This window comes from Carlito syrichta, unplaced genomic scaffold, assembly GCF_000164805.1.
Source record: "Carlito syrichta isolate Samal-C Ts95f unplaced genomic scaffold, Tarsius_syrichta-2.0.1 Scaffold287800, whole genome shotgun sequence".
In the NCBI taxonomy this organism is placed as follows: domain Eukaryota; kingdom Metazoa; phylum Chordata; class Mammalia; order Primates; family Tarsiidae; genus Carlito; species Carlito syrichta.
In genome coordinates, this window is record NW_007231896.1 from 448,388 (window position 1) to 475,703 (window position 27,316).

The window sequence follows — 27,316 nt, forward strand, 5'->3', positions numbered from 1 at the left end:
ATTAGGACAACCTATCAGAAAAGTGACATGGGGACTAAACATTGAGTCATTTGAATTTCTAGATACCAAGATCTAATTTAATTTAGATTCTAATTGAGAATCATGTTCAAATAAATGTCCCAACAATGCCGCTGCCCATTTCCCAGAAATTGGCATCACTTCCCCCCCCCCTTCCCTTCTTTCCTTCCTTCTTCCCTCTATCCCTTCCTTTCTTCCTTTCATAGGTATTTTCTGAGCTCAGTAGCAAATATAAATAGTACTTGTATTCATAGAGCTTAGAATTTGGTGGGGAAGAAATTATACACATATTGCAAGTATGGTAATTGAGTGTTGAGATGTGCAGAGATTGGCCAAATCATATGAAAGGAGGTATGTAACAAGTCTATGTATAGGGAAATGTCTCCCTAAGGAACTAATGTTTATGGTGAGTTAAAAAGATACCTAGGAGTTAACCAAGGTAAAGGGATAGGTAGTTGAATTCATTCAAGGTTGGGTTTTACAGGTAGGTTCCATTGGGAGAACAATGGGGTCTAGGAGTTTAGGATATAGGCAAGATTTTAAAATGATGGGTCATGGAATCAAAACTGGTTATAAAGGGAAATAAAGATGGGAGTCTTACTGATGGGAAAGAAGCTGAGATGTCAAGATAATAAAGGCCCTAGTGAGGTTCAAGAAAAAGTGCAGTGAGAATCCTTGAGTGTATAAGATAGAAGGAGAAGAAGCTATAGAGCCTCCAAGTAACTATTTGCAGGTGACTCATGAATTGATGATTTGGAGGAAGAGCTGTATCAAAGAGTTCAAATGTCAAGAATGTGACCATAGAAGATAGACAAGTGAAGAAAATATAATTAGAGATAAGGAAAAGGAGCAATTGAGAGGGCAGAGTGTTGAATGGCTCATTTATAGGGATGATGAGTCTACCAGAGTGATACAGAAATTGGGGTGGAGAAGAATAGTTTTGTTTGAGGGAGTGGGAGTTTTGTTTGAGGGAGTGGGAAGGCTGGCATCATCTTATAGATCAGAGTTCCTCAACATATGGTCTACAGACCCCAGGGAACACACATGATTTTCTCAGGGGATCTGTGAGTTCAAAACAATCTTCATAATAATATTAAGATATTATTTGCCCTTTTCATTGTGCTTATATTTGCACCGATGGTATAGAAGCACTGATGGATAAACTCCTGGGGCCTTGGTTGAGACTCAAGTGGCACCAAGCTCACAGAAAAAAAGAAAATTAAATTTTACTTAAGAAAAGCCCTTCCTGAAGCAGTAAGAATTACTAATTTTATTAAACCTCAATCCTTGAATAGACCTGATTTAAATATTCTGAGTGACAAAATAGGAAGAATGCATAAACAAGTTCTGATAGACTATAATGATTGTCTTGAGGAAAGTCAATTGCTTAAGTTGTAAATTAAAGTAGCCACTTGTCTTAGTTTGAGCTGCTATAACAAATGACCAAAGACTGGGTAGCTTAAGCAACAGACATTTATTTCTCACAGGCTGGGAAGTTCAAGATCAAGGTACTTGCAGATTCAGTGTCTGGTGAGGCCCTGCTTCCTGGTTCACTGGTGACTGTGTCTTCTTGTGGTAGAGGGGAATGGGAGGTCTCGGTGGTGATCACTTTAATAAGGACACTAATCCCATTCATGAGGGCTCCACTCTCACGACCTAATTACTTCCCAAATACCCCACCTCCTAACACCATCACCTTGGGGCTAGGTTTCAACATATACATTTTGGGGGAACATAAACGTTTGGTTCATAAGAACACTTTTTTTCCTGGAGCATCATTTTTACTTGACAAAATGACTACTAGACAAACTGTGATTAGTTGGGCTTAGGTATTTGGCATATGTTGTCTCAAAAATGCAGACAGCCTACCACTTCAAGGAAAACAATCTTATTTGTTACAAATAACAAAGATTGAGCTTTCATGAGAAAATTAAAATCTTATATCCACCACCATGAAGTTGATGAGATCACTGGTGATATTAACAAGTTTGATTTTTTTATATTAAATAGTGAAATGAGTTAGTATTTGTAAGATGTACATACTCAATGAACCATTGTTTTCCAAATTTTTAACACCTGATGTTATCAATATTACATATGGACACAAGAGACATTCAAAGTGTATATAGAACAATGGATTTTAGTGTAACAAAGAACAAAAAAATTAATTGGTATGCTTTCAGATTTCACACTGCAACTAACATATAAGAAATAACCACTTGTCAAGTTTTGATGTAGTGCCAAACTATAATATCTACAGTTTTCTGAAAAAATTGTTAAGATACTTCTTTTTTCAACTATATAACTGTATGAGGCTGGATTTTCTTCATAGACTTCAACCAAAACAACATAAAGCAACAGATTGAATGAAGAAGCAGAAATAAGATTCTAGTTGCTTTCTACCAAACCAGATATTTAAGGGATTTGCAAAAATGCAAATTTATGGTAACATGTTGTAAGCCTGTTATTTTAATTTTTTAAAAAGTAATTCATTTTTTTTACATTTCTATTTTCATTTCAAATTCTGTAGAGATCAATAGGTCTGGCCAACTTAAAGACTCTTTGGGGTCCTCAATAATTTGTTAGTGTGCAAAGAGGTCCTGAGATCAAAAGTCTGAGAATCAGGTTTAAAGACGAACATAATTTTTCTGACTATTCCATGGTTCCTTGTCTAGGTTTCAACCTCAACATAGTTCATCAAGATGGGAGACTTAGAAGGGTGAGGGGTTGGAAAGGGGGTGGATGAGAAATTACTTAATGGGTACAAAGAATGTTTTCTCATGATGGATACCCTAAAAGCCCTGACTTGACCACTATGCATGTAATAAAGTTGCACTTGTACCCTACAGATTTATATAAATAAAAAAAGCAGATCTCAACATGCTTTCTTAACTAGTTCGTTGCATAATTAGCATGAGATTTGAAGCACTTTTTTTCTACACTGGTGGGGGGGCGGTTGCCTGGTTCTCAGAGGCTGTGGCAGTTCTGGCAGTAACAGGCATCCTTCCTACTTTGCCCAGTGGGCCAGCCTGGCTTCAAAATGGCAGCAGCAGTGATAGTGCTGTGGGAAGAGGCTGAGTCTTGGAGCCAGGCAAGCTTGTGGCTCATGCCCCTCACCCTGGTTAAGTTTTTTAACCTGTGAGAAGATGGCATGGGGTAAAAAATCATGGTCTTGGAGATCCGCTCTCTCATTTCTGTTGACTGATTTGCAAAATGAGACGTCATCATGGTGAGGTGCAGGAAGTAGGTTTTGAAATCAAGCCAACTAGTTCAAATTTTGCCTCTGTGAAATTTGGGTCAGGGGTTACTTAGCTTTTAGGAATCTCAGCTTTCTTACACTGTATATTAAAGTAGGGCTAATCTCCCAGGATTATTATAGGGATTAAATGAGATAGCCAATCCTGTTATGTCTCAGCATGTAATAATAAAAGCCAGCCCATAGTAAACATTTCATCAGCATTTTAATATGGTTTCGATAGCCCTATTAGGTAATATTATTTTTAACATAGTTTTACAGATGGAAAAGCTGTAGTTCAGAGATGTCAAGGACCTCGCTTGAGTTTTCAAAGCCAGGATCTGGTTAACATCCAAATTCAATTATCCGAGCCCAGACTTTATATTCCGAGCTTTCTGTTTCTTTGGCTCTTCAACAATTGTTAGTTCTCTTCAGTACTCATCTCTCTAAAATTATAATAGTTTGATGCATGGGGGATTGATATAATATTAAAGGGATAATCTTTATAAACCCTCTAGCACTATACCTCCATATAGAGGAGAACAATAAATGCTCATTCCTCAGTTCTTACAAGCCATGTTTTACTGGAAGGAAAATGTGCACAACTTTCTTTTTTGCTTAACTTTTTTTCCCCAGCAATCTTACTCTGTCTCCCAGGCTGGGGTGCAGTGGCACCAGTCACAGGCTTCCCCTGGGAGCCCCAACCTCCAGGGCTCAAGTGATCCTTCTGCCTCAGCCTCCCAAGTAGCTAGGACTACAGGCGTGCACCACTATGCCCAGCTTACTTTTTAATTTTTATTTAATTTAATTTATTTATTTTTAGGTGAGTAAGTAGGATTTATTGAAAAGACAGAAAAACTCCCACAGTGGGCAGAGACCCAAGGGGGTTGCCAACTTGGAGCTTATTTTATTCTTTTTAATAGAGATGGCCTCCTACTGTGTTTCCCAGACTGGTCTTCAACTTTTGGGCTCAGTGATCCCACCTCAGCCTCCCAAATGCTGGGATTACAAGTATGAGCCACCACACACAACTGGTTTTGCTTAAATTTTGCATCTCAAAATTGACGCAGGGGTCTTTCCTCTCTTTAGGAGAGTACGTCGGGCAGCTACCCCCATAGCAGTTACCTGCCAGCTGAGTAACTGGTCAGAGTGGACAGACTGCTTTCCATGCCAGGACAAAAAGGTAAGACATGTAGAACTAGTTTTGGAACATTTCATATTTGACGTGTGTTAGGCATTCAAGATAAGCAGTCTGGGCTTTAGATCTAGGGGACTGGGGAAAAATCGGGTTTAGAGGTAGGTATTTGAAAGCCATGGGCAGGTGAATGATGAAACTTATTTCTGCTTTTCCTGATTTGGTTTGTAAGGTGTTATTGGGCAAGGCTGCAAAAGATGTGGAGGCTATGACTCACAGGCAGAAAGTGGCAATCTAGACATGGGCACATTCATCTTAGGCTTCTCTGCATCCAGACCAATCTATTGCCCTTCAATGAGGCTCAGAAACTAATGGCTTAGAAACAAAATGCCAAGCTGTCCAGGGGATCTGAGTCGCAAAAGGCATAGCTGCCTAGGGGGAGTTGAGATGAACCAGGGACTGCCACCGAGGGTGTTCCTGGGAATCCCACTTCCATGGACTGAAAAGGCAGACATACCCAGTGAACAGAGGCATGTCCACTTGGCTCCAACTAAATGGTTCTGAACAGCCCTAAGTATCTTTAAACACATTGCATATGAAAGGAGGGGGACATTGGGAGTTCTCTGCTCTGGCAGGGAGGAATATTAACAGTATTTGTTCAGAATCACAGACTCATGATGATACTGAAACACAGTCTACCATCTACCATTGTTTGAAAATTTCCTTCAGAAACGTGTCTGTGTTGGATGCTGCCTCCCGTACTTGGTATACCACTGCCTGGACCTTGGCTATTGGCACATCACTGCCAAGTTTAAGTGTTTAAGTTTCAGCTCTGCAATTTAGATCTGGCTTTGCACTTATCTGCTGTCTTACTTTTGGCATATTTTAAAAATTCTTCTCTGTGCCTCAGTTTCCTTATCTACAAATGGGAGTCGTAACAGTACCTGCATTCTCGAGTTATTATGACCGATAGATAAGTCATGTACACAAAGCGCTTTTCATGGCCTCTGGCTCAGAGGAAGTGTTCAAGACATGTCAGCTGCTTTTCCAATAATTCTCTGTGCCTCCCTCCTCTCTAACCCTACTCCCACTGCCTTGAATCAAGCCCTACTTTTCCTACCTGAGCTCTTGCAGGGACTGCGGATGGTCATCTTTCCTCCAGACCCACCTCTCAGCTACACATGGAGGTGCTCTGTGAGTGTTTTAGATGAGCTGTTCAAAATCACAGAGCTAGTAAGTGGCGGAAACACACACAACCTGGACCTAGTTCATTCAGCTTCAAAACCTGAAATTTATTATTCTGTCTCTCCCATCTCTGAGAAATGCCAAAGAATCCTGAACTTCCCCTGTTTAAAAGTATCTGGATCCAAATGCTCATTTTGCTCTGACATCCTGTGTCAATTTCCTGTGTCAGTGGAAAGAAGTCACCACAAATTTGGTGACTTAAAAGAACAAAAATGTATTCCCTCATAGTTCTGGAGGCCAGAAGTCCAAAATTAAGATATCAGCAGGGCCATACTCCCTCTTAGAGGGTCCAGGAGAGAATCTGTTCTATGCCTTTGCCAGCTTCTGGTGGCTGTGGACAATCTTTAACTCATGTCTACACTGCTCTAGTTTCTGTCTCCCTGGTCACAGTGTCTCCTCCTCTTCTGTGTGTCTTCCTGAAATCTTCCTCTGCCTTCTTATAAGGACCCCAAAATGGCACTTAGGGCCACCCAGATAATCCAGAGTAATCCCCTCCTCTCAAAAACCTTAATAATGTCTGCAAAAGCTCTTTTTCCAAATAAAGTAACATTTCCAGGTTCCATGGATTAGGATACTTTTGCTTGGTCATGAGTCAACCTATTATATATCCTAAATAAAAATTTCTCAAGTGCTTCCGCTTAGACAGCAGATAGCACAAGTGAATGCCTTACAGTTTAAGTCAGAATGGAATTACTTTCTTGGTGACTCAAAAAGACATATGTGTTTTTAAAAGTAATCCTTAAAATAATTAAATTCTATTAATTATTTAAGTGAAAGACCCCTCTAGTTTTGTTTTATTAATATGTCTCTTCCTCTCAAAATCACCCAAACAAAGATGTGCATTTCTGGAAAAAAACATTATCTACTAGCTAGAAAAGAAAATTATGTCTTAATGATACCAACCACAGGCAATAGGACGGAGACACCCCCAAGGGAGTATCGGCACCAACCTTCCTGCAACACAATGTCTTCATTATTTGACAGCAACCTAGAAAATAGAGAACAGATGGGAATGAAACTTACAGCTTGCACCATCATTTTAAGTATAGGTACCATAAAAAGGATGACAATGGCACTGATTGCCACTATTTGTTAGATCATTTCTATGAACCAGGCACTGTGCTAATGCTTTAAACCCATTGTCTTGTATGACTTTCACAGACAACTATAAATGCAATTGCTAGATATCATCACCCACTTTGTTTAGGTCACCCATTAAGAAAGACAGAGCTGAGGCCGGGTGTGGTGGCTCAAGCCTGTAATCCCAGCACTTTGGGAGGTCGAGATGAGAGAATTGCCTGAGCCCAAGGGTTTGAGACCAGCCTGGGCAACTTGGCAAGACCTCATCTCTACAGTCAATCAAAAAAAAAAAAAAATTAACCGGGTGTGGTAACACATGCCTGTAGTTACAGCTACTTGGATGGCTGAGGCAGAAGGATCACCTGAGCCCAGCAGGACAAGGCTGCGGTGGCTGTGAGAGTGCCACTGCCTTCCTGCCTGGGTGACAGTGAGACTCCGACTCAAAAAAAAAAAAAAGTCTGAAAAAGAAACATTAAAAAAAAAAAAAAAGAAAGGAAGGAAGACAGAGCCAAGATTTAAAACTTGATCAATCTGACTCCAAAAAGCCTGAGTAGGTGACCACTCCACTTTACTGCCTCCCCCTGTACCAGCCCAGAGAGGAATGAATGACATTAGTGGTCACTAATCCAATTCCTTCTGGAGTAGCCCAACAACTGAATTCAAGAATGATGATGATGTTGGTAACTATTATTATTGAGTGTATTGTAGAAACCAGGCAAAGTGCTGACTTCTTTAGATGTATCCTTACTAATCTTTGCAGTGCACATCTCATTTTACAAATGAAGAAGCTGAAGATCAGAGACATTAAGTACCAGGTGATGTGTATCTAGTAAGTAACAGAACTAGAATTCTCACCCAGCTCAAAATGGGATTTCTAACAGCACTTCACCTAAAACTTGTGAAGACTGAATAAGATAAAAAAACATAAAAAGTGTTTGGCTAATAGTAAGCACTCAATAAATGGTAGCGACCATCACCACTATCATGTTGGTAACTACAGGCTTTAAAAACCCACGGGACTTTTGAAAGAGTAAGAAAGAGAACTGATTGTACATTTGTATTCTGATTACTCCTTTTTTTTTCTTTTTTGAATTGGAGTCTCACTCTGTTGCCCAGGCTGGAGTTCGGTTGCATGTTCATGGCCTTACTGTAGCCTTGACCTCCTGGGCTCAGGCAATCCTTCTACCTCAGCCTCCCAAGTAGCTGGGATGACAGGCATGCACCACCATACCCAGCTAATTTTTTGAGTTTTTGTAGAGACAGGGTTTCACTATGTTGTTTACGCTGTTCTCGAACTCCTGGACTCAAGCAATCCTCTCGTCCCTGTCTCCTAGAATGCTGGGATTACAGAAATGAACCACTGTGCCTGGCCTGATTACTCTTTCATTTGCTGTGCTGTGGGCCAAATGTGTGGGTAGAAAATTAAAATATCCTGATATTCGACCATTAATTATACTCTTTGCCCACAGAGTTCACAAATCTCTCACTGCTGCTATTAACTGAAAGGCAGGACAGGTAAATGAACAGGTTTGATCGTCACCTCTCTTTGATACCTCTGTTGCTTCACTAATAAGCAGTTTAGTAGACAGGGGTGAGCAAGAGGAGAGGTGAGCTGCACTTCCCTACAGCTCACCCACTGGAATCATCTGTAAGAGACTGCATGGGTAATGAGAACGATGTAGAAACCACCTCTGCTTATTGAGCGCCAGTGATATACTAGGCACAGGGTTAGACGCTTCTTCTTATACTCCTTCATGGAGAGTCCACACAATCCTTTCAAGGGAAGGTGCCATCACACCCGTTTCACACACTAGAAGACAGAAGCTCAGGAAAGGCCAGTGGCTTGCTGTTAAGCAAATGTGGGATCTGAACCCACAGTCTAATTCTCATGCCCATGCTCTTTCAAATGTAGGACACAGGTGAAAGAATCATTAGTAATGTAATTAGTCATGGCATTTAGGTTACACACCTTATTTTACAAATTTAGGAACGGAGGCACAAAGTACCAGGCACTGATACATCATACAACAAGTAAGAACTGAATTCAGGAACTCACTTCTCTTGCTGCACAAATCATTGCTTTTCTATTTACAAAACAATGTTCTTGAAGGAAGAGCCTGTGGGCTGAGCCAGGGAAAGAGGTGGCAGGAAAGACAGAGCTACACATCCCCTTATTAGACACTCTCTGTGGATGCTCTTTGTACCATATGCATTTAGTGGCTTGTAATATTATACACTTTTCTTTTTTTAGTCAGGGTTTGACTATGTCACCCAGACTGGAGTGCAGTGGCACATTCACGGATCACCACATCCTTGACCTCCTTCCTGGGCTAGGCAATCCTTCATCTCGGCTTCCCAAGTAGTTGGCACTACAGACACTCGCTACCATGACTGGATAATTTTTGTATTTTTTGTAGAGGTGAAATCTTTCTATGTTTCCCTGGCTCAAGTAATCCTCCTCCCTCAGCCTTCCAAAGTACTGGAATTACAAGCCTGGGCCACTGCACCCAGCAGTATTATTATGCATTTTATCACCTCAACTAGATTCTAAGCTTCCTGAAAGCATGAATAGGACCTTGTATGTCATTGAATATCCTAGTCTCCAGCTTCCTCCTTCTACACTAGTGCCTGATTCTGTGTGCTATATAGAAAATATTATCATGAAACCCAAAAGCCCCAAGATGGGTATGCATTTTAATACTTTTCTTTCTTCTGTCAACAAGTGTCTTTGCCTGCAGTCAAGGCTGGACCCAGGAACTCAGATGATGTCTTCAGAGCTCTCTTTGTCTATCTGTAGATGGACTCTTCCTATATAATAGGCAAGGTGACAACTCGATGCCCACAATTTTCAACAATTCCAGTAAAAAAATGTCTTTTTTCCTGAAAGAAAATTCCCAGAGAAGACTGTGATTGACTTGGGTTAGATCATGTGCCAATCCCTGAAACACTCATTGCAGCTAAGAAGAGGTGCTCAGCTGGGCCTGGTTCATAGCCACATACCCCTGTGACTCAGGGGATGAGGTCATACCCTTCTGGACCATAGGAGATATATCCCAAGGAAAGCGGGGAGTGAGGATTCCAGGACTAGATGAAATGCTGCAAAGAAAAAACAACAAATGTCTTCGAAAAGTGTCTCCTGTTTATCTAACCATGGATCAAGTGCCAAGTGTATGAAGCCAAAGAAGGCATGGTTTTCCCTTCACTTCTCTCACCCCATATGCAAATTGCTCACAGACTCATGGGGGATAAACAAATAAGCAGATATTTAATCCCAACCTTATAGGCAAGTGCTAGGAGAGAGGGAGGCAAGGAACCTGCAGAATGTTACTTAGGGAAGGTTTTCCAGAGAAGGTAAACCATGACTCTTGAAGGACGAATAGAAATTTAACTGGTGAAAGAAGGGGAAGCAGAGGTTCTTCCTTTAAGTAGCAGACTCTAGAAGTATCTTGTCCAAACCTTTCATCTGATTCTTAGTGACCCTATTCAATGTCCTAACTGGTGACTGTGCCACGCCTGGTCACACACCACTGTACATGTACATTCACTCCCTCAAAAGACAACTTTGCAGGCAGTTCTCAATCATTAGGTAGTCAATTTTTATGTTGTATTGAGACCTGCTTGCCCAAATCTTGGTTGACTGATTGAAAAGAATGTGTCTGATTCAAAATCTGTTTTAGTACCGATACCGGAGACTCTTGCAGCCAAACAAGTTTGGGGGAACCATCTGCAGTGGTGATGTCTGGGATCAAGCCAGCTGCTCCAGTCTCACACCTTGTCTAAACCAAACACAATGTGGACAGGACTTCCAGTGTAAGGAGACAGGTGAGCAGCATTCTAGTGGGATAACAGCTGTGCCTGCCAGCTGTAATATGGAAAACCCTTCCCCAGGAACTTGTTAAAATGCAGACTCCTGAACCCTATGCCTAGAGGTTGCCATTCTGTAGGTTTGAAATGGGGCCCAGAAATTTGTATTTTAAGCCACACCAGCAGTCCAAGTAATTCTGATTCAATTTTGTAGGAACATCAGGTAGTTCATTTAGAAATGGTAGAATTCATTCATCTACTCAAATATTGTTGGGCACATACTATGTGCCAGGCAGTGTTCTATTTGCTGTTAATATAGAAGTGAAAAATAATACACCTTGAATATGTTTAGGAGAGTATGACCTTGAGTATGTTTAGGAGAAAGACCTATGAGGAGTCTATGGCAAAATCATGTGATGGTCGTTCTAATGGGTATATATACCTGGCCCAGTGGAACTGTCTAACAGGAAGTACCCAAATTTGCTTTGGGGACTCTGGGCAGGCTCCGAAATAGTACTTGAGTGGAGACTTGGAAATTAAAATAGAACTTTCTGGGAGAAAGAACATGCAAAAGCATGGGGATTAGTGATTCCCTAGTAACTCAGAATACTGAAGCACCTGGGCTTTGGGAAGAGAAGCAGGTGATGGGACATTGAGGTAGCAGGAGCCAGGCAAGTAACCAGGAACCAGGCATTTGGAAGAACTGAACAGGTGGATAACATGACAAGACCGGCATTTCAGAAAGATTTCTGGAGGCTGCAATGTGGAGGCTGGATTAGAGAGGGAGAGCCTTGGCCAGGGCCTGAGCTGGGGGACTACAGGTGGAAGCTCACTAGGCTGGAAGGAGGGCAGGGGTAGTAAGGACAGAGGGAGGGTAAAGGGTTGTTTCAGAGATGGAAAGATCTGAGTCAAAAGGGAGAGGGGAGTCCAGGAAGAAGCCACAGCCTCTCCTCTCTCAGGTCGCTGCCTGAAACGCCACCTCGTGTGTAATGGAGACCGGGACTGCCTTGATGGCTCTGATGAGGATGACTGTGAAGAGGTCAGGGCTGTTGATGACGACTGCAGCCAGTACGAACCGATTCCAGGATCAGAGAGGGCAGCCATGGGGTGAGTCCCTTCCTGCTGGCTGCCCTAGAGCAGAAAATGATTTCGCTTCAATAATGAGCATTAGTTACGGAGTCACAAGAGGGCCATGTTGGTGGGCTCCTCTGAAGTGCATCCTGTGAGCAGATCTTACTGTCCCCTAAGGAGGCTCACAAAGTTCTGCCTATGTGACACTGCCCACATTCTCCTTCTATGTCTCTGCTTGAGGCTCTTCCTATCCTTTCAGACCTCTCCCCTCTGCTGCTCATCTCTTCTCACTCCAGTGCCATCTCCAAGGCCTATGAAGCCGCATCTTCCATGAAGCCTTCCCTGATGGCTCAGAAAGAAAGCTCTTCTCTGATCCAAGTGTTCTTTTCAATAGCCCTGCTTACAATCTGCTCTGCTTTGTAGGTGCTTATATAACCAGGGCTATAGTGTGATACAGTAAAAAAAAAAATGGGCTTACAAAGTTGAAAATATTTACTATCTAGTCCTTTTTTTTTTAAGTTTGCCAACTCCTTTTTTATAGTTTAGCTATATAATAACTTATCTGCCTACTTTTCATTGAAAGATAATTCGTTTCCTTCCCATTTTTTCCTCCTATAAACAATACTGAAGTGAACATTCTTGTTCATATGTTCTTGTACACATGTGTTAATACTTCTGCTTAGTAGATTTCCAAATATTAGAGCTCCTCTGACTATACCTTTATTAGAGCTTCTCTGACTATGCCTTTTCATTTTCAAGGGGATTTTGCAACCAGCTTTCCCAAATATACATAGGTTTTATTTGTGGTTAGAGGTTAGGGCTTACTGTTTCTCTGAGTTTTTCGTTTGGCCTGTAAGAGAAGCCATATGTATAAGCTACAGGCAGAAGTGTGCTCAGTGAGTGGGAAGACAGAAACTTCAGGGGAAGTAAAGGGAAGGAAACAAGCACTGTCAAGAAAATCTAGGAAAAAATCCAGCTGTGACTATAGCAAGTTACTTAATTTTTCTGAGCCTCAATTTCTGCATTTGCAAAATTGTCATGAGGTTGAAAGCTAATATATGCTAAATGTCTAGTGTATTCAATTCATCAGAGCTATTATTATATCATTTCCACTAATATGAAGAAAGAGATGGAGAAAGGAAGAGAAGAAGGAAGTTAGCATACATTGAATTTCTACAATCTGCCAGATGCTTTATAATTACCTATGTACTCTGTTGAGGTGGGTTTTATTCACAGTTTGTTTTCTGCCCCTTTTCTACCTTGGTGACCTTTCACAGATGGCATAAACAATCATGGCCAGTGCTTTGCCACTGGTAGTTCCCAAATCCCATGGGAGATAGAAAAGGAAACTACGGTCTGTCCCGAACATTCAAAGGCCGTAGACAGGAGGTGATGTTTGCGTTGACTCTGAAAGGCTATTAGGGGTTTGAGAGACAAAGACAAGCAATCATATTATTGTCTGTAACATAAGAGGCTTTGATTGTCAGGGCTTAGAACTCTTACCCAACTCTAATGTTTTCTGTTAGCTTTCCCTTTTAGAAAATGAAAGCTATATTTCACCCACTTGACATTATTTTGCTTAAATATGGTAAAACTATCCATGTCCTAAAACATGAAATGTGGGCAGATAGATTTTAAATATGCCAGAGAGGGAAGTACAGGGCAATATTTCTGGAAGAGTTTGGGTAGGGAAAAGTAAGGATCATTTGTTGCATGCCTTGACTTCTGTTTTATTTTAATACTCTCATTTAAACGTCACAAAAACCATGAGAGATAGGTATTATTATGTCTGTTCTTTAAATAGGGAAAATGAACCTCAGAGAGCTTCTAGAATGTGTTCAAAGTCACACAGTTAGTAAGTGATAGAGCTGGAAATTAAACAGCCGTCTTAACTGACTTTTAAACTGCATGCCCTTTGATGTTTTATCCTGTCTTGAAGACAATGCCCTTTCTGAGGATAAGAGTCTCCAATGTGGCACTATGAGTTACACCCAATATTTCAAAGTTATTTTTTTTTTATCAGCAGAACCCTTTGTGATATAATACTAACAACAACAACAGCAGTAACCTTTATTCAGTACTTAATATTGACCGAGCACAGTTATGATTCTTTTACATGTCTTAACTCTATGAGAGTGGTACCATTATTAGCTGTTTTTCACAAATGACTAAACTAGGGCACAGAGAGGTTAAATTATTTGCCTGAGGTCTAGCAGCCAGTTGTGGCAGAGATGGGAAATGAACCCAGACTGTCTGGCTCCTGTACTTGGACTCATGATAATGGTGCATATTCTTCTCTAACATACTCAACAGATGTTTAGGGGTGCCCCCTATGTGGAGCACTATTCTAGATGCTAAATAGGGCTGTCTGGATGCACCGGTTGAAGGGAATCTGGAGGCCTAGCCCATCCTACTCAGTCTCCCAGTGTTACCTCAAGTGGCCTGCAAGCTACTTGGAGGAAGACTAGGGCTACAGAAGAAGAAACTACTACTTGAACAAATTACAACATCTTCAAAAAAGGTGACATTTCATGCTACTTTTGCATTTCCAATGCTCTCTCCCAGAAGCAATATTTTCAATTTAGGTACAATATCCTGACCCAGGAAGAAACCCAGAGTGTGTATGATGCCACATATTATGGGGGCCAGTGTGAGACTGTATACAACGGGGAATGGAGGGAACTTCGATACGACCCCGCCTGTGAGCATCTCTACTATGGAGAGGATGAGAAGTACTTTCGGAAACCCTACAACTTCCTGAAGTACCACTTTGAAGTAAGTCTGAACAGAGAGGTTCTCAGGTCACTGTAGGGTAGGTGGAAGGAAGGGAAGGAAGGAAGGAAGCCTGTTGGTGGAGACGCTTTGCTCTGGAAGCTTTCATTTTCCATAGGACCTGCTGAGGGCTGAAGGCCCCATTACATGCCCCCACAACCTGCATACACTCAGTGGTGAAGGGTGCTGAGAGCCAATGAGAAGCAAATCATAAATGTGGCCACTTGTCTGTTAAATCTTGGCTCCGTTCCAAAATCAATAAAATAGGATTTGGGGCCCTATTCTCTGAGCTGCCAATCAGAAGACCTATTTCCAAGTTTATTGGGTATTAACTATCTAAGACTTTGAGCAACTGACTTGCTTCCCCCTCCCTAGACCCAATTTTTAAATCTGTAAAGTGGGGGGGGGGTGTGGGGAGGACAAGGCATAGATAGGCAGGGCTCTTAGACCTATGTCCCTACTTTACCAAGGGCAGCTAACACTGATTATTTCCATATTTTGGCTTTTTGTATATAGTTTTATGTGAAGAAAAAGTTCTTCTTTCAAAAGTGCTTGCAAATTTTTGTTGATCCTTAAGACTCTCTCCATCTCTGAGATTCTGTGGGTTTCTGGTCACTGGGAATACCATGTAGCTCATGTTCAGTTTCGAGCCTGCTCATGGCACTTTTATGTCCATTTAATCCTCACAACACAATGGGATAGATATTATCATTGTCCCACTTTAGACATTTTAAAAATAGGACATAAAAGGATCAAGTGTCCGGCCCAAACTATACTGTAGTAGGTGGCAGAGACAAGATTCAAACCCAGATTTGTCTGAACTAAGCTCAGGCTATCCATCATTTAGAAGATTGGGAAGATTATATATATTATATCTATATACTCATACACATTATATCTAGAGAGAGACATGGTGGTATCCCAGGATTCTGAACAATCATCTAGCCTCATCCTCCCCTCCCCTAAGTTTCTCTCAAGAGAAAAGTATTGACATAAAGTACAGCCAGGCATTTGGGGTCTGTTTTTTTAGAAGTTTGCTTCCTCCAACCCCATGTCCACTTCTACCCCATACAGGCCAATGGTAAACCAGGTTGGAAGACATAGGCAATGCCGTGTTCCTAACCTCGAGGAAGGTCTAGAGCCAGATAGACTAGGCTATGCTATAGGAACAAATAATTCTGAAATCTCAGTGACTGGAAGCCATGATGCCTTATTTATGCTACTTGTCCATCCTAAGATAGAAAGGAAACTGATGATCACAGACATCCAGGGAATCAGAGTAATAGAGGCTCTGTTACAACACAGGCTCTCATAATTGCAGAGCAGTCTATCTTAAGGCGTGTTTCACTGGCCCAAGCAAGGCCCAAGACCATGCCTCAGTTGAAGTCGGCAGAGAAATGCAACCCTATGGTGGGTCTGGAATGAAATAACAAACGTTTGTGGGCAGCGCTAAAGCATACACTGCCCAGGACAATCAAAACCTGCCCATCTTTCTTTGCCCCTTTCCTCTCAGGTCCATGCCTAGACATAGCTTTCTGTGCCTCACCATTTCAAAGACAAGTGCATGGCCGCCTCTTCAGGGAGGATAAGCCAGACAGAAAAAACTTCATGCTCTGAACAATATAGCATTTGATCAGAATCATTTCTGTGTGTGTGCACATGTCACGTATAAATAAATGTTTGAGCCCCAAACACTAACACTACTATATTTTCTATATTTTAGTATCAGTCCAATGCCTGGATTAGCTTTATAAAAGGATTACTTACGATAATCTAAAACTTTAGATATTTTACAAAGCAAAGATTTAAGTACTAAATATGAATTGAAAAACAGCTCTGTATGCAAAAAGCTAACATCTTTTTGTTTGGTTTTTTTTCAGGCCCTGGCAGACACTGGAGTCTCCTCAGAGTTATACGATAATGCAAATGACCTTCTTTCTAAAGTAAAAAATGACAAGTCTAGGTCAGTTGGAGTGACCATTGGCATAGGACCAGCAAGAAGCCCTCTGTTAGTGGGTGTAGGTGTATCTGAGTCAAAAGATTCTTCATTCTTGAATGAGTTGAACAAGTATAATGACAAGGTATTAGCACATAATGTCTGTGTCTCACAGTCTTCCATAATCTACACTGAACACGTATTACCTTAATTGCATTAAAAAGTACAGTAGTAATTGAACCTTAATTTGCTTGTGTAATTGGAAATGTCTGATCAGTGGTAATCAGGTTTGTTTTTCTTATTACGCTTTTGCACACAGAATCATCACAAAGGGAATAAGATTGAATGATAAGGCTGAGACTCTTATCACTTCTCCTCCCCAACCCATCCTTTTCATGGTTACTTGGAGCATGTAGGGAAATGTATAGAATGGAAATGTGTTACAGAGAAACAGCCAGGCCCTTTACTTTTGACTTGGAAGAAGTTTAAAGCAAGTCTTGCTTTTCCAAAAAGTTAGGAGGGCTGACATGCTCAAAAAAGCTTTCATTTATCCATTAAATCGCACCTATTACCCCAGGACATCCAAAAATGCTTCCTTGAGGAAGGAACCTGTCTAAGCTAAGCCTAAAGACTAGTACAAGTTGTCCAGACACAGGGAGACAGCAGCTGGCCGCAGGGTGTCCTAGGCATGGAATGTGCAGACTAGGGATTGGGAGTGCTTCAGCTGCTGAAGCACAGGGAGGGAAAAGAAAGTAGGGAGTGATGAGGTTAGAGAGGCCATTAGGGGGCAGAGAAATATCTGCTGAATTAATTAGAACCTTACCAGAAAGCCACAACAACATTGATACCAAGACCGTGGCTCTAGTTGGGGTTCAAAAATTACCTTAAGGCTGGGCATGTTGGCTCATGCCTGTAATCCCAGCACTTTGGGAGGCCAAGATGAGAGGATTGCCGGAGTCCATGGGTTCGAGACCAGCTGGGCAATTGGCAAGACCTCATCTCTACAATAATTTTTTTTTTTTTAAGTAGCCGGATGTGGTGGTGTGTACCTGTAGTTCCAGCTACTTGGAAGGCTGAGGCAGAAGGATCATCTGAGCCCAGCGGGTTGAGGCTGCAGTGGCCGTGAACATGCCACTGCACTCCAGCCTGGGCAACACAGTGAGACTCCGACTCAAAAAAAAATTGCCTTGAACGACAAAAAAACGATTATAAAATTAACTTATTTAACAAAACATAAATTGTATTCTAGAGCTTTGCCAATGAATTCACTATTGATTGATCTGAAGGTCAAGCACTGTCTTGTTTTAAGGTCTATCTGTAGCATCTTAATATAAACTTTTCTAAAAGCAGGTGGTCTCTTCAAACTTTCATTATCACTTTGAATCAAGGTTTCTATTATTCAGAAGTAATACCCATAGATGGCCACCTTTAAGTAAAACCAATCCAACATTCCCCTGTTGCTATCTCTTGTTTATTATATGAGGATCTTGCTTTCCTTTATTACTCAGTACAAGATTACCATTGGACTGAGTAATCTTGTACTGAGTGGCCTATCTCATTCAAGATCATATCCTCTGCACCCACCTAGCACAGTGCATGTAACTATAGGCACCATAGATCTTTTTCAATAAATTAAATTAAATGGCACTTCACCATGTCATCAAAGACATCCTAAGCATAGTTTTTAATGGAAACAAATATTTGCATAGGAGATGGCCCGATATGATGCTTTGATTAGAGCTGGGGGCAGTGTGGAGGAGAGTAGGGGCTAGGGGCAGAACAGAGCGGTGCTGCCCAATGAAGAGGCCGCTGTAGTAACTAACCCAGATGAGAGGCTTTTTTGTTTGGTTTGGTTTGGTTTTTGAGTCGAAGTCTCACTCTGTCACCCAGGTCAGGCTGGAGTGTAGTGGAATGTTCATGGCCACCATAGCCTTGACTGGCTGTGCTCAGACAATTCTTCCACCTCAGCCTTCCAGGTAGCTGGAACTACAGGCATGTACCACGACACCGGACTAATTTTTTAAAATTGTTTTGTAGAGATGCGATCTTGCCAAGTTGCCCAGGCTGGTCTCAAACCTCTGGGTTCAGGAAATCCCCTTGCCTCTGTCTCCCAAAGTGCTGGGATTACAGACGTGAGCCACCCCAGCTGGTCCAGGTGAGAGGATGAGAACTTGACCTGGGCAGGGGCAGTGGAAACAGATATGGAAGTATAGGAGAAGTCCAGCACACACTGGTGCTGAATATATGAAGGAGACCCCAAAACCCTGAATTTATGTATAAAAAATTGTGTATTTATTCTTACATGTTTAAACTTGTTACTTTCAAAGTACTCTCTATTTGATGAAATACACCTATTGACATGTTTTTTTCTCTGCTCAAAACAGTTTTTGAACTTGACAATTTTGATGCTTTTTAGTGCTCCTGCCATTTTTTGTTTCACCTCTTCCACATTGGCAAAATGTTTCTCTTTGAGAACCCTTTCATCTAGTGAAACAAACAGAAAAAAGTTGCTCAGGGAGAGACTGAGTGAATAGGGAGGGTGGGGCTCTGGGGTCATGCTATTTTTGGTCAAAAATTGCTGAACACTCAATGCAGTGTGGGCAGATACACTCATAAATCACCCATCATGAGATGGGCAAAAGCATGGAAAGAATCTCCAAAAGAAATTCAACGAAGCTGAATGCTGCCTTTCACAGCAATCCTAGGTGGTCCACTGTTGCCAGTGGGTTCCTAGAACAATCACCTAGCAGGAAAAGCCTGTACTACAAGGGGCCTGTCCTCCAAGATATATAATTCCAGTTTTGTTGGGTCCCCCTTCATATGCTTGAAAAATATAGTAATACTCCAATATACTGGGGGGTGCCAAAAAATGTATATAAATTTTAAGAGATGTTATCTATGTATTACTTTTCAAAGTCAAATTGAATTATGGTAGCAATGTGTATTATGATATTTGCTCAAAAAATGGCATTAATTAAATGAATGCTAGTGTCACCATGCAGTAGGCAGGACAGTATTACGATCTTAATACAGTCTTTTTCCTTTCTTAAAATGTGTATACTTTTTTGGCCACTCTCTACATGTATTTATGTGTGTGTATGTATTTCTCACAACTACTAAAAGCTGACCTTTTGCATTATTTCCTATGGTAAAATGTATGTGCCATTTGTTCTTTTGTCTCATTCTATGGTGGTTGTTGGCAGAAATACATCTTCATGAGAATTTTCACAAAGGTGCAGACTGCCCATTTTAAGATGAGGAGGGACAACATTGTGCTGGATGAAGGAATGCTGCAATCATTAAAGGAACTTCCAGAGCAATTCAATTATGGCATGTATGCCAAGTTCATCAATGACTATGGCACCCATTACATCACATCTGGAGCCATGGGTGGCACTTATGAATATATCCTGGTGATTGACAAAGAAAAAATGAAATCTCTTGGTGAGTATAGAAGAAGCTTTATGCACACACAGTGGTCAACACAGATACCAGGGCATGCTTTGCAGTCTTCTAAGCATTGATTTGGCTGATCTGGTTTTCGTGACCTCTCTATACGGTAGCATAAGTATTATTATTTTGGGGAAATTGAGGTTCAGAAGGGTGAAATGACTTATTAATAAGCACCAAACAGGATTGATCTCAGATTTGTCTAGCTTCTTAAAACAACGTGCTTCCTGTTATATTATAGCTCTCTAAAAACAGAATTTGGGGGATTTTGTTATTCAAAACATGAGCTTGTTTTAAATGTAGATTCTTGGCTAATGGAGCTACCATGCAGCCAGTCAGTGAAACTAAAAACTTACAGGCACCTCAGATTCTTTCTCCTCCTTTAACCCATAGATCTCTAATGTACTTCAGTTCTCTCTCATTCATCCCTACTTCTTCATCTCCATCCTACAGAGGTGGACTGGGCTCTCATTTTTCACTTATTACTGCATGGGCTCCTAAATGGTCTCTGGGGATTTGGGTTCTCATCTTTGATGTTGGATTACTAATCAATTGCCTGGGGTATCTGGTGAGGTAGAGATGGGCTTCCATGTGATTAATATTCAAAAGGAGCCCACCAACAAATTGTCCCAGGGATAATTACTTCAGCTCTGTTTATAGAAAACCATATGTCATAATAGCACCCCTTCCAATCCATTCTTGACAATTGCTGCCAGATAGATCTTTCCACTTCACACTTCTGATGATATCACTTTCTTGCTTCATGTCGTGAGTGACTAAGAATAAGGTTTAAACTCCTTGGCATGGCATTAGCAACCTTCATGATCTCATTCCAACCTAGGAGGATGGTGATTCTCAAAGTGTGGGCCCAATTGGCAGCAAAAATGACACCTGGGAACTTGTTAAAAATGTACATTCTCAGGCCCTCATCCTAAATCTTACTAAATAAAAAACCAGGAGAGGGCCCAGCAGTCTGTTTTAACAAGCCCTCCAGGTTATTCTGATGTTCACCACATTGAGAACCACTGATCTAGTCAATGAATCAGTGGGGGATGCGAGATCTATCCACGTTGCAAAGTCAAGTTCAAATTTCCAGTTTCAGCAAGTTTCCCTGAGGGAACCAGCCCAGCTGGCCACTCCTTTTCTTCAAGATATACATGTGAATTTCACTTATTCTCTTAAAAGCAATTTTTCCAAATGTTAATATTTTTCTCTTCATCTAGATAACAAAATCTTTGAAAGCAAGTATCATGCCTGGCACTTTCTATCTATTTAGCACTCAACACAGGGCTTAATACATAGTGAGTGTGCAAAATGGACAGGAAGTTTGAGAGGGAACATTAATTCAGATTCTTGGCTGGGATAATTCATTAACTCATCCCTCTATTTATCTATTTATTTTTAATAATTCAAGATGCTCTTTTGAACATCCATTGTATGTTTGTGGTAGGGAAACAATAGTAAACAAATCTAAGAATGCTCCCTACCCTCTTGTATCACAGTATTTTTCAAACTACAGGTCACAACCTAATAGTAGATCTCAAAGTCAATGTATGAATCACAAGCAAAATTTTGAACAGCAACAAAGGACATGATAGAAAATATCAAAGTGTATTATAGACACTGAAATAAGTTATTTCTTCAAGAAACTTTTGCCAGTTAAATAAAGATATGTATATGTGTACTGGATCATAATATAAAATAAACAGCTTCCTAGGGATCAATGTAAAAAAAGAGTTTTAGGCTGGACATGGTGACTCATGCCTGTAATCCCAGGTGAGGCTGAGGTTGGAGGATTGCTAGAGCCCTGTATTTCTAGACCAGCCTAAGCAACATAATGAGACCTCATCTCTACAAAAAATCAAAAAATTAGATGGGTCTGGTGGCATGTGCCTATAATAACAGTTACTTGCAAGCCTGAGGCAGAAGGATTGTATGAGCCCAGAAGGATTGCCTGAGCCCAGAAGGTTGAGGTTGCTATGAGCCATGATTGTGTCACTACATTCCAGCCTGGGCACCAAAGTGAGACCTAGACTTGAAAAAAAAAGAGAGAAAGAGAGTTTATAAAACTTTTTCAAGTGTGTCTTTTTAGAATCATTCAAAAACATGAGGAAGAAAAAAGTTCACATTTTTTGAGCACCTACTAGGTTTCACGTGCTATTACACACAGTCTCATTTAATTTTCGAGACCCACCTGGGCAACTTGGCGAGACCTCATCTCTACAATAAATAAATCAGCCGGGCGTGGTAGTGCATGCCTGTAGTTCCAGCTACTCGGAAGGCTGAGGTGGAAGGATCGCTGGAGTCCAGCAGGTCGAGGCTGCAGTGGCCGCTCCAGTCTGGGTGACAGAGTGAGACTCCAACTCAGAAAAAAAAAAAAAATTTTCTTGACAACATTTGGTGACTGGTGTTATCCCAGCTTTAGCCATACAAATGATCCAGCTCATTGGAGAGGTTAATAACTTTGCCCAGAGCTGCAGAAATATGGGGTCAGAACCTTGGACCTCTGGCCTTCCACCATGAGGTTGTGGCATGGCCTTTCATTTGGGTTCTCATCTTTGATGTTGGATTACTAATCAATTGCCTGGGGTATCTGGTGAGGTGGAGATGGGCTTCCATGTGATTAATATTCAAAAGGAGCCCACCAACAAATTGTCCCAGGGATAATTACCTCAGCTCTGTTTATAGAAAACCATATGTCGATAATAGCACAATTTGCTATTTGTGAAGAGCTGATTTTCTATAAATCCAGAAAGTTAGTGTTGCTTTTCTATAAATATGGAAATGTGCTAATCATCACCTCATCTGCTGGAGACTGCTAATAAATCAGAATGTCATTTACATATTAACCTACAAAGAACAAAAACATCTACCTTCTTTCCCTTGACAAATAGAATCACGCACACCCTTGCTCCATGATTGATGTTTGGCTAGTTTTCTCTCTTTCTCTTTCTCCTTCTAATCCTCTGTCTCACTCCCTTTCTTTCTAGGTACTTTCTCTGTCTCTATCCCTTTCTGTCTCTCTCTCTCTCTCTCTCTCTATCTCCTTTTTCTCTTTCCTCTCCATCGCTGTCTTTCTCTCTCTATAGATCTTTGATCTATATGACATTAATTTATATTCTATTAAGTGCTTGTTTCTAAGAGACATCCTGTGTGGTGTACATTTGTGCTCTCAAAGGGCTGAGCTTGGTATGGAATGATTTAAGTGAACATATCACTCATTTGCTCTGGGGGAATCTTTTGTCCTTGGGTTTGCCTCACATCCTCTCTGGGTTTGTCCCAGCGGACACACAGGGCTGTTTTCTTCTAATGTGTCCTTTAGATCAAATGTTTCTCCCCCAAAGACAGCATGAAACCATGCATCAAAAATCAAGTGAAGTCTTGGATGTTGGGGGGGTGATGTTAGACTTCAATGAAATTCTAACATTTCCTCAAGGGCTGTGACTGACAGCTCTCTACCTTCTACAGAAATCAGTATAGTTTGGGGCTTAAATCATTTTAAGTCTCCATTTCCTCACCTGCAAGCTGGAAATATTGTCATTTATCTCATAGAGTGGTTGTGAGGAACAAGTGACTTTATTCAGATTGCCTGATTCGAGTCCTATCCCCATCCTTTTTCAGCCATGTGACCCCCAGGCAAATGAGTTTACCTCTCCATGCCTCAGTTTCTTCTTCTAGATAAGACAATGACAGTACATACTTCATCATAGGGTTATTGGGAATGTGAAATGAAGCAATCTATGTGAGCATGTGGCTCAGTGCCTGACATCGAGTAAGAGTTCAAAAATGCTACCTGTTACAGCTATACTATGCTGGTGTGTATTATTACCATATGTTTATCATTCCCAGCTTTATGGTTATCAACTGCAGAATGTTAACGGTCCTCCCATCTGTAAAGAGGGGATAAGGAGAAGACCTATCTCCCAGGGTTCTGCCATCACTCAGCTCTGAAACATTGTTCAAATGGGAGGGAAATCATTATCGTGATGTCCAGCCTGCAGTGCCGGGTGCTTTTACTGTGGACTTGGGGCCTCAGCAATTATGCCTCCTCCTGCACCTGCCCATTTTTTCCACCAAGGTCATTCATTTCTGTCTCCATAGCTCCATCCAGTTTTGGAAGGACCATTTTGTCCCATTTATCAAGGTCACTTTGAATTCTCATCACTATCTTTCAAAGTGTTAACAACTCTGCTCAAATCAGTACCTGCTTTCCATCATCCCTGCCCCTGATGGATGCCAGATAACAGTGACCCTGGGAAAGACCCTTCCAGCAAGAGTGCAGTACATCTAACCCGTCATTGATCACTCCCTTCCAGTCAGGGCCCTTGGACCAGCTGTCCTACCACCTAACACATCATGTCGAAAAAGCCACAGGGGCAGAAGTAAAAGCCTTACTAAAGTTGATATTAATTTCAGTTGCACATCCTCTTCCTCTCTCCTCCCTGCCTTCCTCGATTCATGCATTCCTTTAGCCTTTCATTCAACTAACATTTACCAAGCACACGCAACATGGGAAGCACTGTCTAGATACTAAGATGATTAATTTGTGGTCCCCCCCATCAGGGGGTTCATAGAAAGTAGCAACGTTTCTCTTTGTTATAATCATCTGATTATGGTCAGGGATGATTTACTCTGTGCACAGCCAAATTGGTTACCACCCAAAGTGAACTAGCAATTTATTTCCTTATTCACTGTATTTAGAATGAACCAAAGTATTTGGTTTTAATAAAATGTATTTACATATAATAACATCTAACATTTTAAAAACATAATACATTCATATGACATTCAAATTGATCTTCATAATAGCTTTATCAGGAATTGTCTTATTATTTTCCCTAATTTTATAGAAAGAAAGCTGAGATCCAAAGAGCTTAAATAAATGGCTCAATGTGACTCAGTTAGTATTGAACCAAGGTCTTCTGGCTTAGATTTTGTGTATCTTCCAAGTACTTATCCCTTTACCCACACATTCTGTCATTCATTCTATGTATACCAGGAGCTTAGATTCTAGGAGTGGTGGTAAGACAGCCAAGCATTTACAGTGTGGTCGATACTGGGGTAAGCCCTTTAAATGCACTATCTCAGGCCAGGTGCGGTGGCTCATGCCTGTAATGCCAGCACTTTGGGAGGCCAAGGTGAGAGGATTGCCTGAGCAACCCGCAGGTTCAAGACCAGCCCAGGCAACTTGGCGAGACCTCATCTCTACAATAAATAAAAAAATTAGTTGGGCAGGTATGGTGGTGCATGCCTGTTGTTCCAGCTACTTGGAAGGCTGAGGTGGAAGGATCGCCAAGACCCAGGAGGTTGAGGCTGTAGTGGCCGGGAGCATGCCACTGCCCTCCATCCTGAGTGACAGAGTGAGACTTCAACTCAAAAAATAAAAATAAATAAATAAACGCAGTATCTCATTTAATTCTCAGGAGATACATGTAAAGAGGATATATCATCTCCAATTTATAGATGAAGAACTAAGGCTCAGTGATGTTAATGATGTTACCCAAGGTCACATAGCTGTTAATCAGTGGAGTCAGTAGTCAAACTCGGGAACCTGTAATCTTAAACAACGTGCTATAATGTCTCAAGAATGTCCTACCCTAGATTTTTCAAACTGCAAACCATGGCCCATTAGTAGATTATAAGGGAAACTCAGTGGGTCATAGCCAGCATTTAATAAAATAAAATATAACAGGATGGAAAATATTAGAGTACCTCACACAAAATATAGGTAAGTATTGGAACTTCTTTTAACTGGATGTGTGTAGGCTAGATCATGATACAAAAGGTATTTCCTTCCTTTGGAGATGGTCAAAAAAGTATTAAACACACTGTCTAAACTCAGTGTGCCCTACTGACTATAGAAATGGGTTTAATCATTTTAAATACATGAAAAATCATCAGTAGCCACAAAGGAGGCATTAGGAAGTATTTTAGCCAAGGTTCTTCAGATAAACAGAACCATTAGGATAGCTCAACCTATCTCCTATCTCTGTGTATATATGTGAATTTATTATAAGAAATTGATCATGTGATTATGGAATATGACAAGTCTCAAGAATTGCAGTCAGCAAACTGGAAATCCAAGAGAGTTGGTAATTTAATTCTAGTCTAGTTCTGAAGGCCAAAGAATCAGGACAGCCAATGATGCATTTTCAGTCCAAAGGCCCGCAGGCCTGAGAACCAGAGAGGGCTGATATTTCAGTTCAAGTCCAAGAGCCAAAGAGCCAAAAAAAAAAAAAAAAAAAGGCCAATGGTTCAGATTGACGAAGGGAAGACTTCTCTCTTACTGAGGAGAGAGAGAACTTTTTGTTCTAGTCAGGCCTACGACTGATTGGATGAGGCCCACCACATTAGGGAGGGTAATCTATTCCGTCTAGCAACTTAAATGTTAATCTTTTCCTAGAACACCTTCACAGAAACACTCAGAATAACATTTAACCAAATATCTGGGCATTCCATGGCAGTCAAGTTGACACAGAAAATTAACCGTCACAGGAAGGTAGACAAGTGGGAAAGCTAGAGCCAGATGTCAAAACTGTCAGGCCAGGTGTGGGAAGTCTATGTAATATGGTTACAACAACTTATCCCAGTGGAAATACAAGAACAGCATCACATTCTAACTTCATGACAAGCAGCATTCTAAACCCTTTCGTGCATGTCATCTTATCTAAGTCTCTTGGAAACTCCTTGAGCTCTGATTCATGGCTGTTCTCATTTAATAGATGAGGAAAACTGGAACTAAAAGGTAAAATGACATGTCCAAGGTGTTACAGTTGGTTTGAAACCAGATTTTCTAATTCCCAGTGCAAAGTTTCCTGTAGTAAACCTAGATATTTTATTTCACTTATTTTCCTTCCTAAGAACACTAAACTGCTTGTGACAGTTTTGAAAATAGTTAAATCAGGTTTTTAAAATTATTAAGAGAGTATTGTTTTCTATATTCATTCCTAAATGTAATATTGGGTCAGTTTGACCCATTGATTGGGAATGGTAACTGGGAGAATTACTAAAGATTAAACTGATAAGCTTGTGATTATCTGTTCTAAAACTTAGGCACAGCCACAGAGCCAGGAACAAGCACATTGGCTTGATGACACTTCAAAGAGTTTCAGAGACTTGTAGGCCAGAAGAAGTGTCTAAGCCAGGGATGACAAGTGGGTTTTAATAGCAAATGCTATGCTATCTGGACTGCTGATTAAAGAGTGGGATGCCAGATATGGGCTCAGTCAGAAAGTGCAATGATCAACTAGTGCTGTCTGCCAGAGGCAGGGGATTGAAGGCATGAGGGCTCTGTGACTGAGTATTTCTATGCTTTCACCAGAATGAGAAAAAGGAGGCCATGATGATTAAGCCATGTATGGAGAGTAACTGGGGTGGGATGGGCATATAACCGAAGTCCCTTAAATTTTTCATACCTTCCATCACAATTATATATTGTTGTTATTTGCTTATAATTCTCTTTCAGGAAGATTCTGAGTAGAGCATGTTCCCTTGTTATAAAAAGTAGGAAGCAGGAAACACTCAATCTTAGTGGAAAAACCTGCTCATAATCTAATCTCCATCCATCCAT

The 27,316-nt window shown here is 40.9% G+C and overlaps 1 protein-coding gene across 1 annotated transcript in view; it reads left to right on the forward strand.

Moving 5' to 3' along the window:
• Positions 1 to 27,316, forward strand: part of C8A (complement C8 alpha chain) — a 59,838-nt gene that overhangs the window by 12,113 nt on the left and 20,409 nt on the right. The window contains exons 2-7 of the mRNA XM_008053049.1: positions 4,343 to 4,436; positions 10,391 to 10,535; positions 11,477 to 11,624; positions 14,174 to 14,363; positions 16,241 to 16,441; positions 19,500 to 19,740. Of these exons, the coding sequence (XP_008051240.1) occupies positions 4,343 to 4,436; positions 10,391 to 10,535; positions 11,477 to 11,624; positions 14,174 to 14,363; positions 16,241 to 16,441; positions 19,500 to 19,740 (1,019 nt within the window). The remainder of the gene's footprint in view (positions 1 to 4,342; positions 4,437 to 10,390; positions 10,536 to 11,476; positions 11,625 to 14,173; positions 14,364 to 16,240; positions 16,442 to 19,499; positions 19,741 to 27,316) is intronic.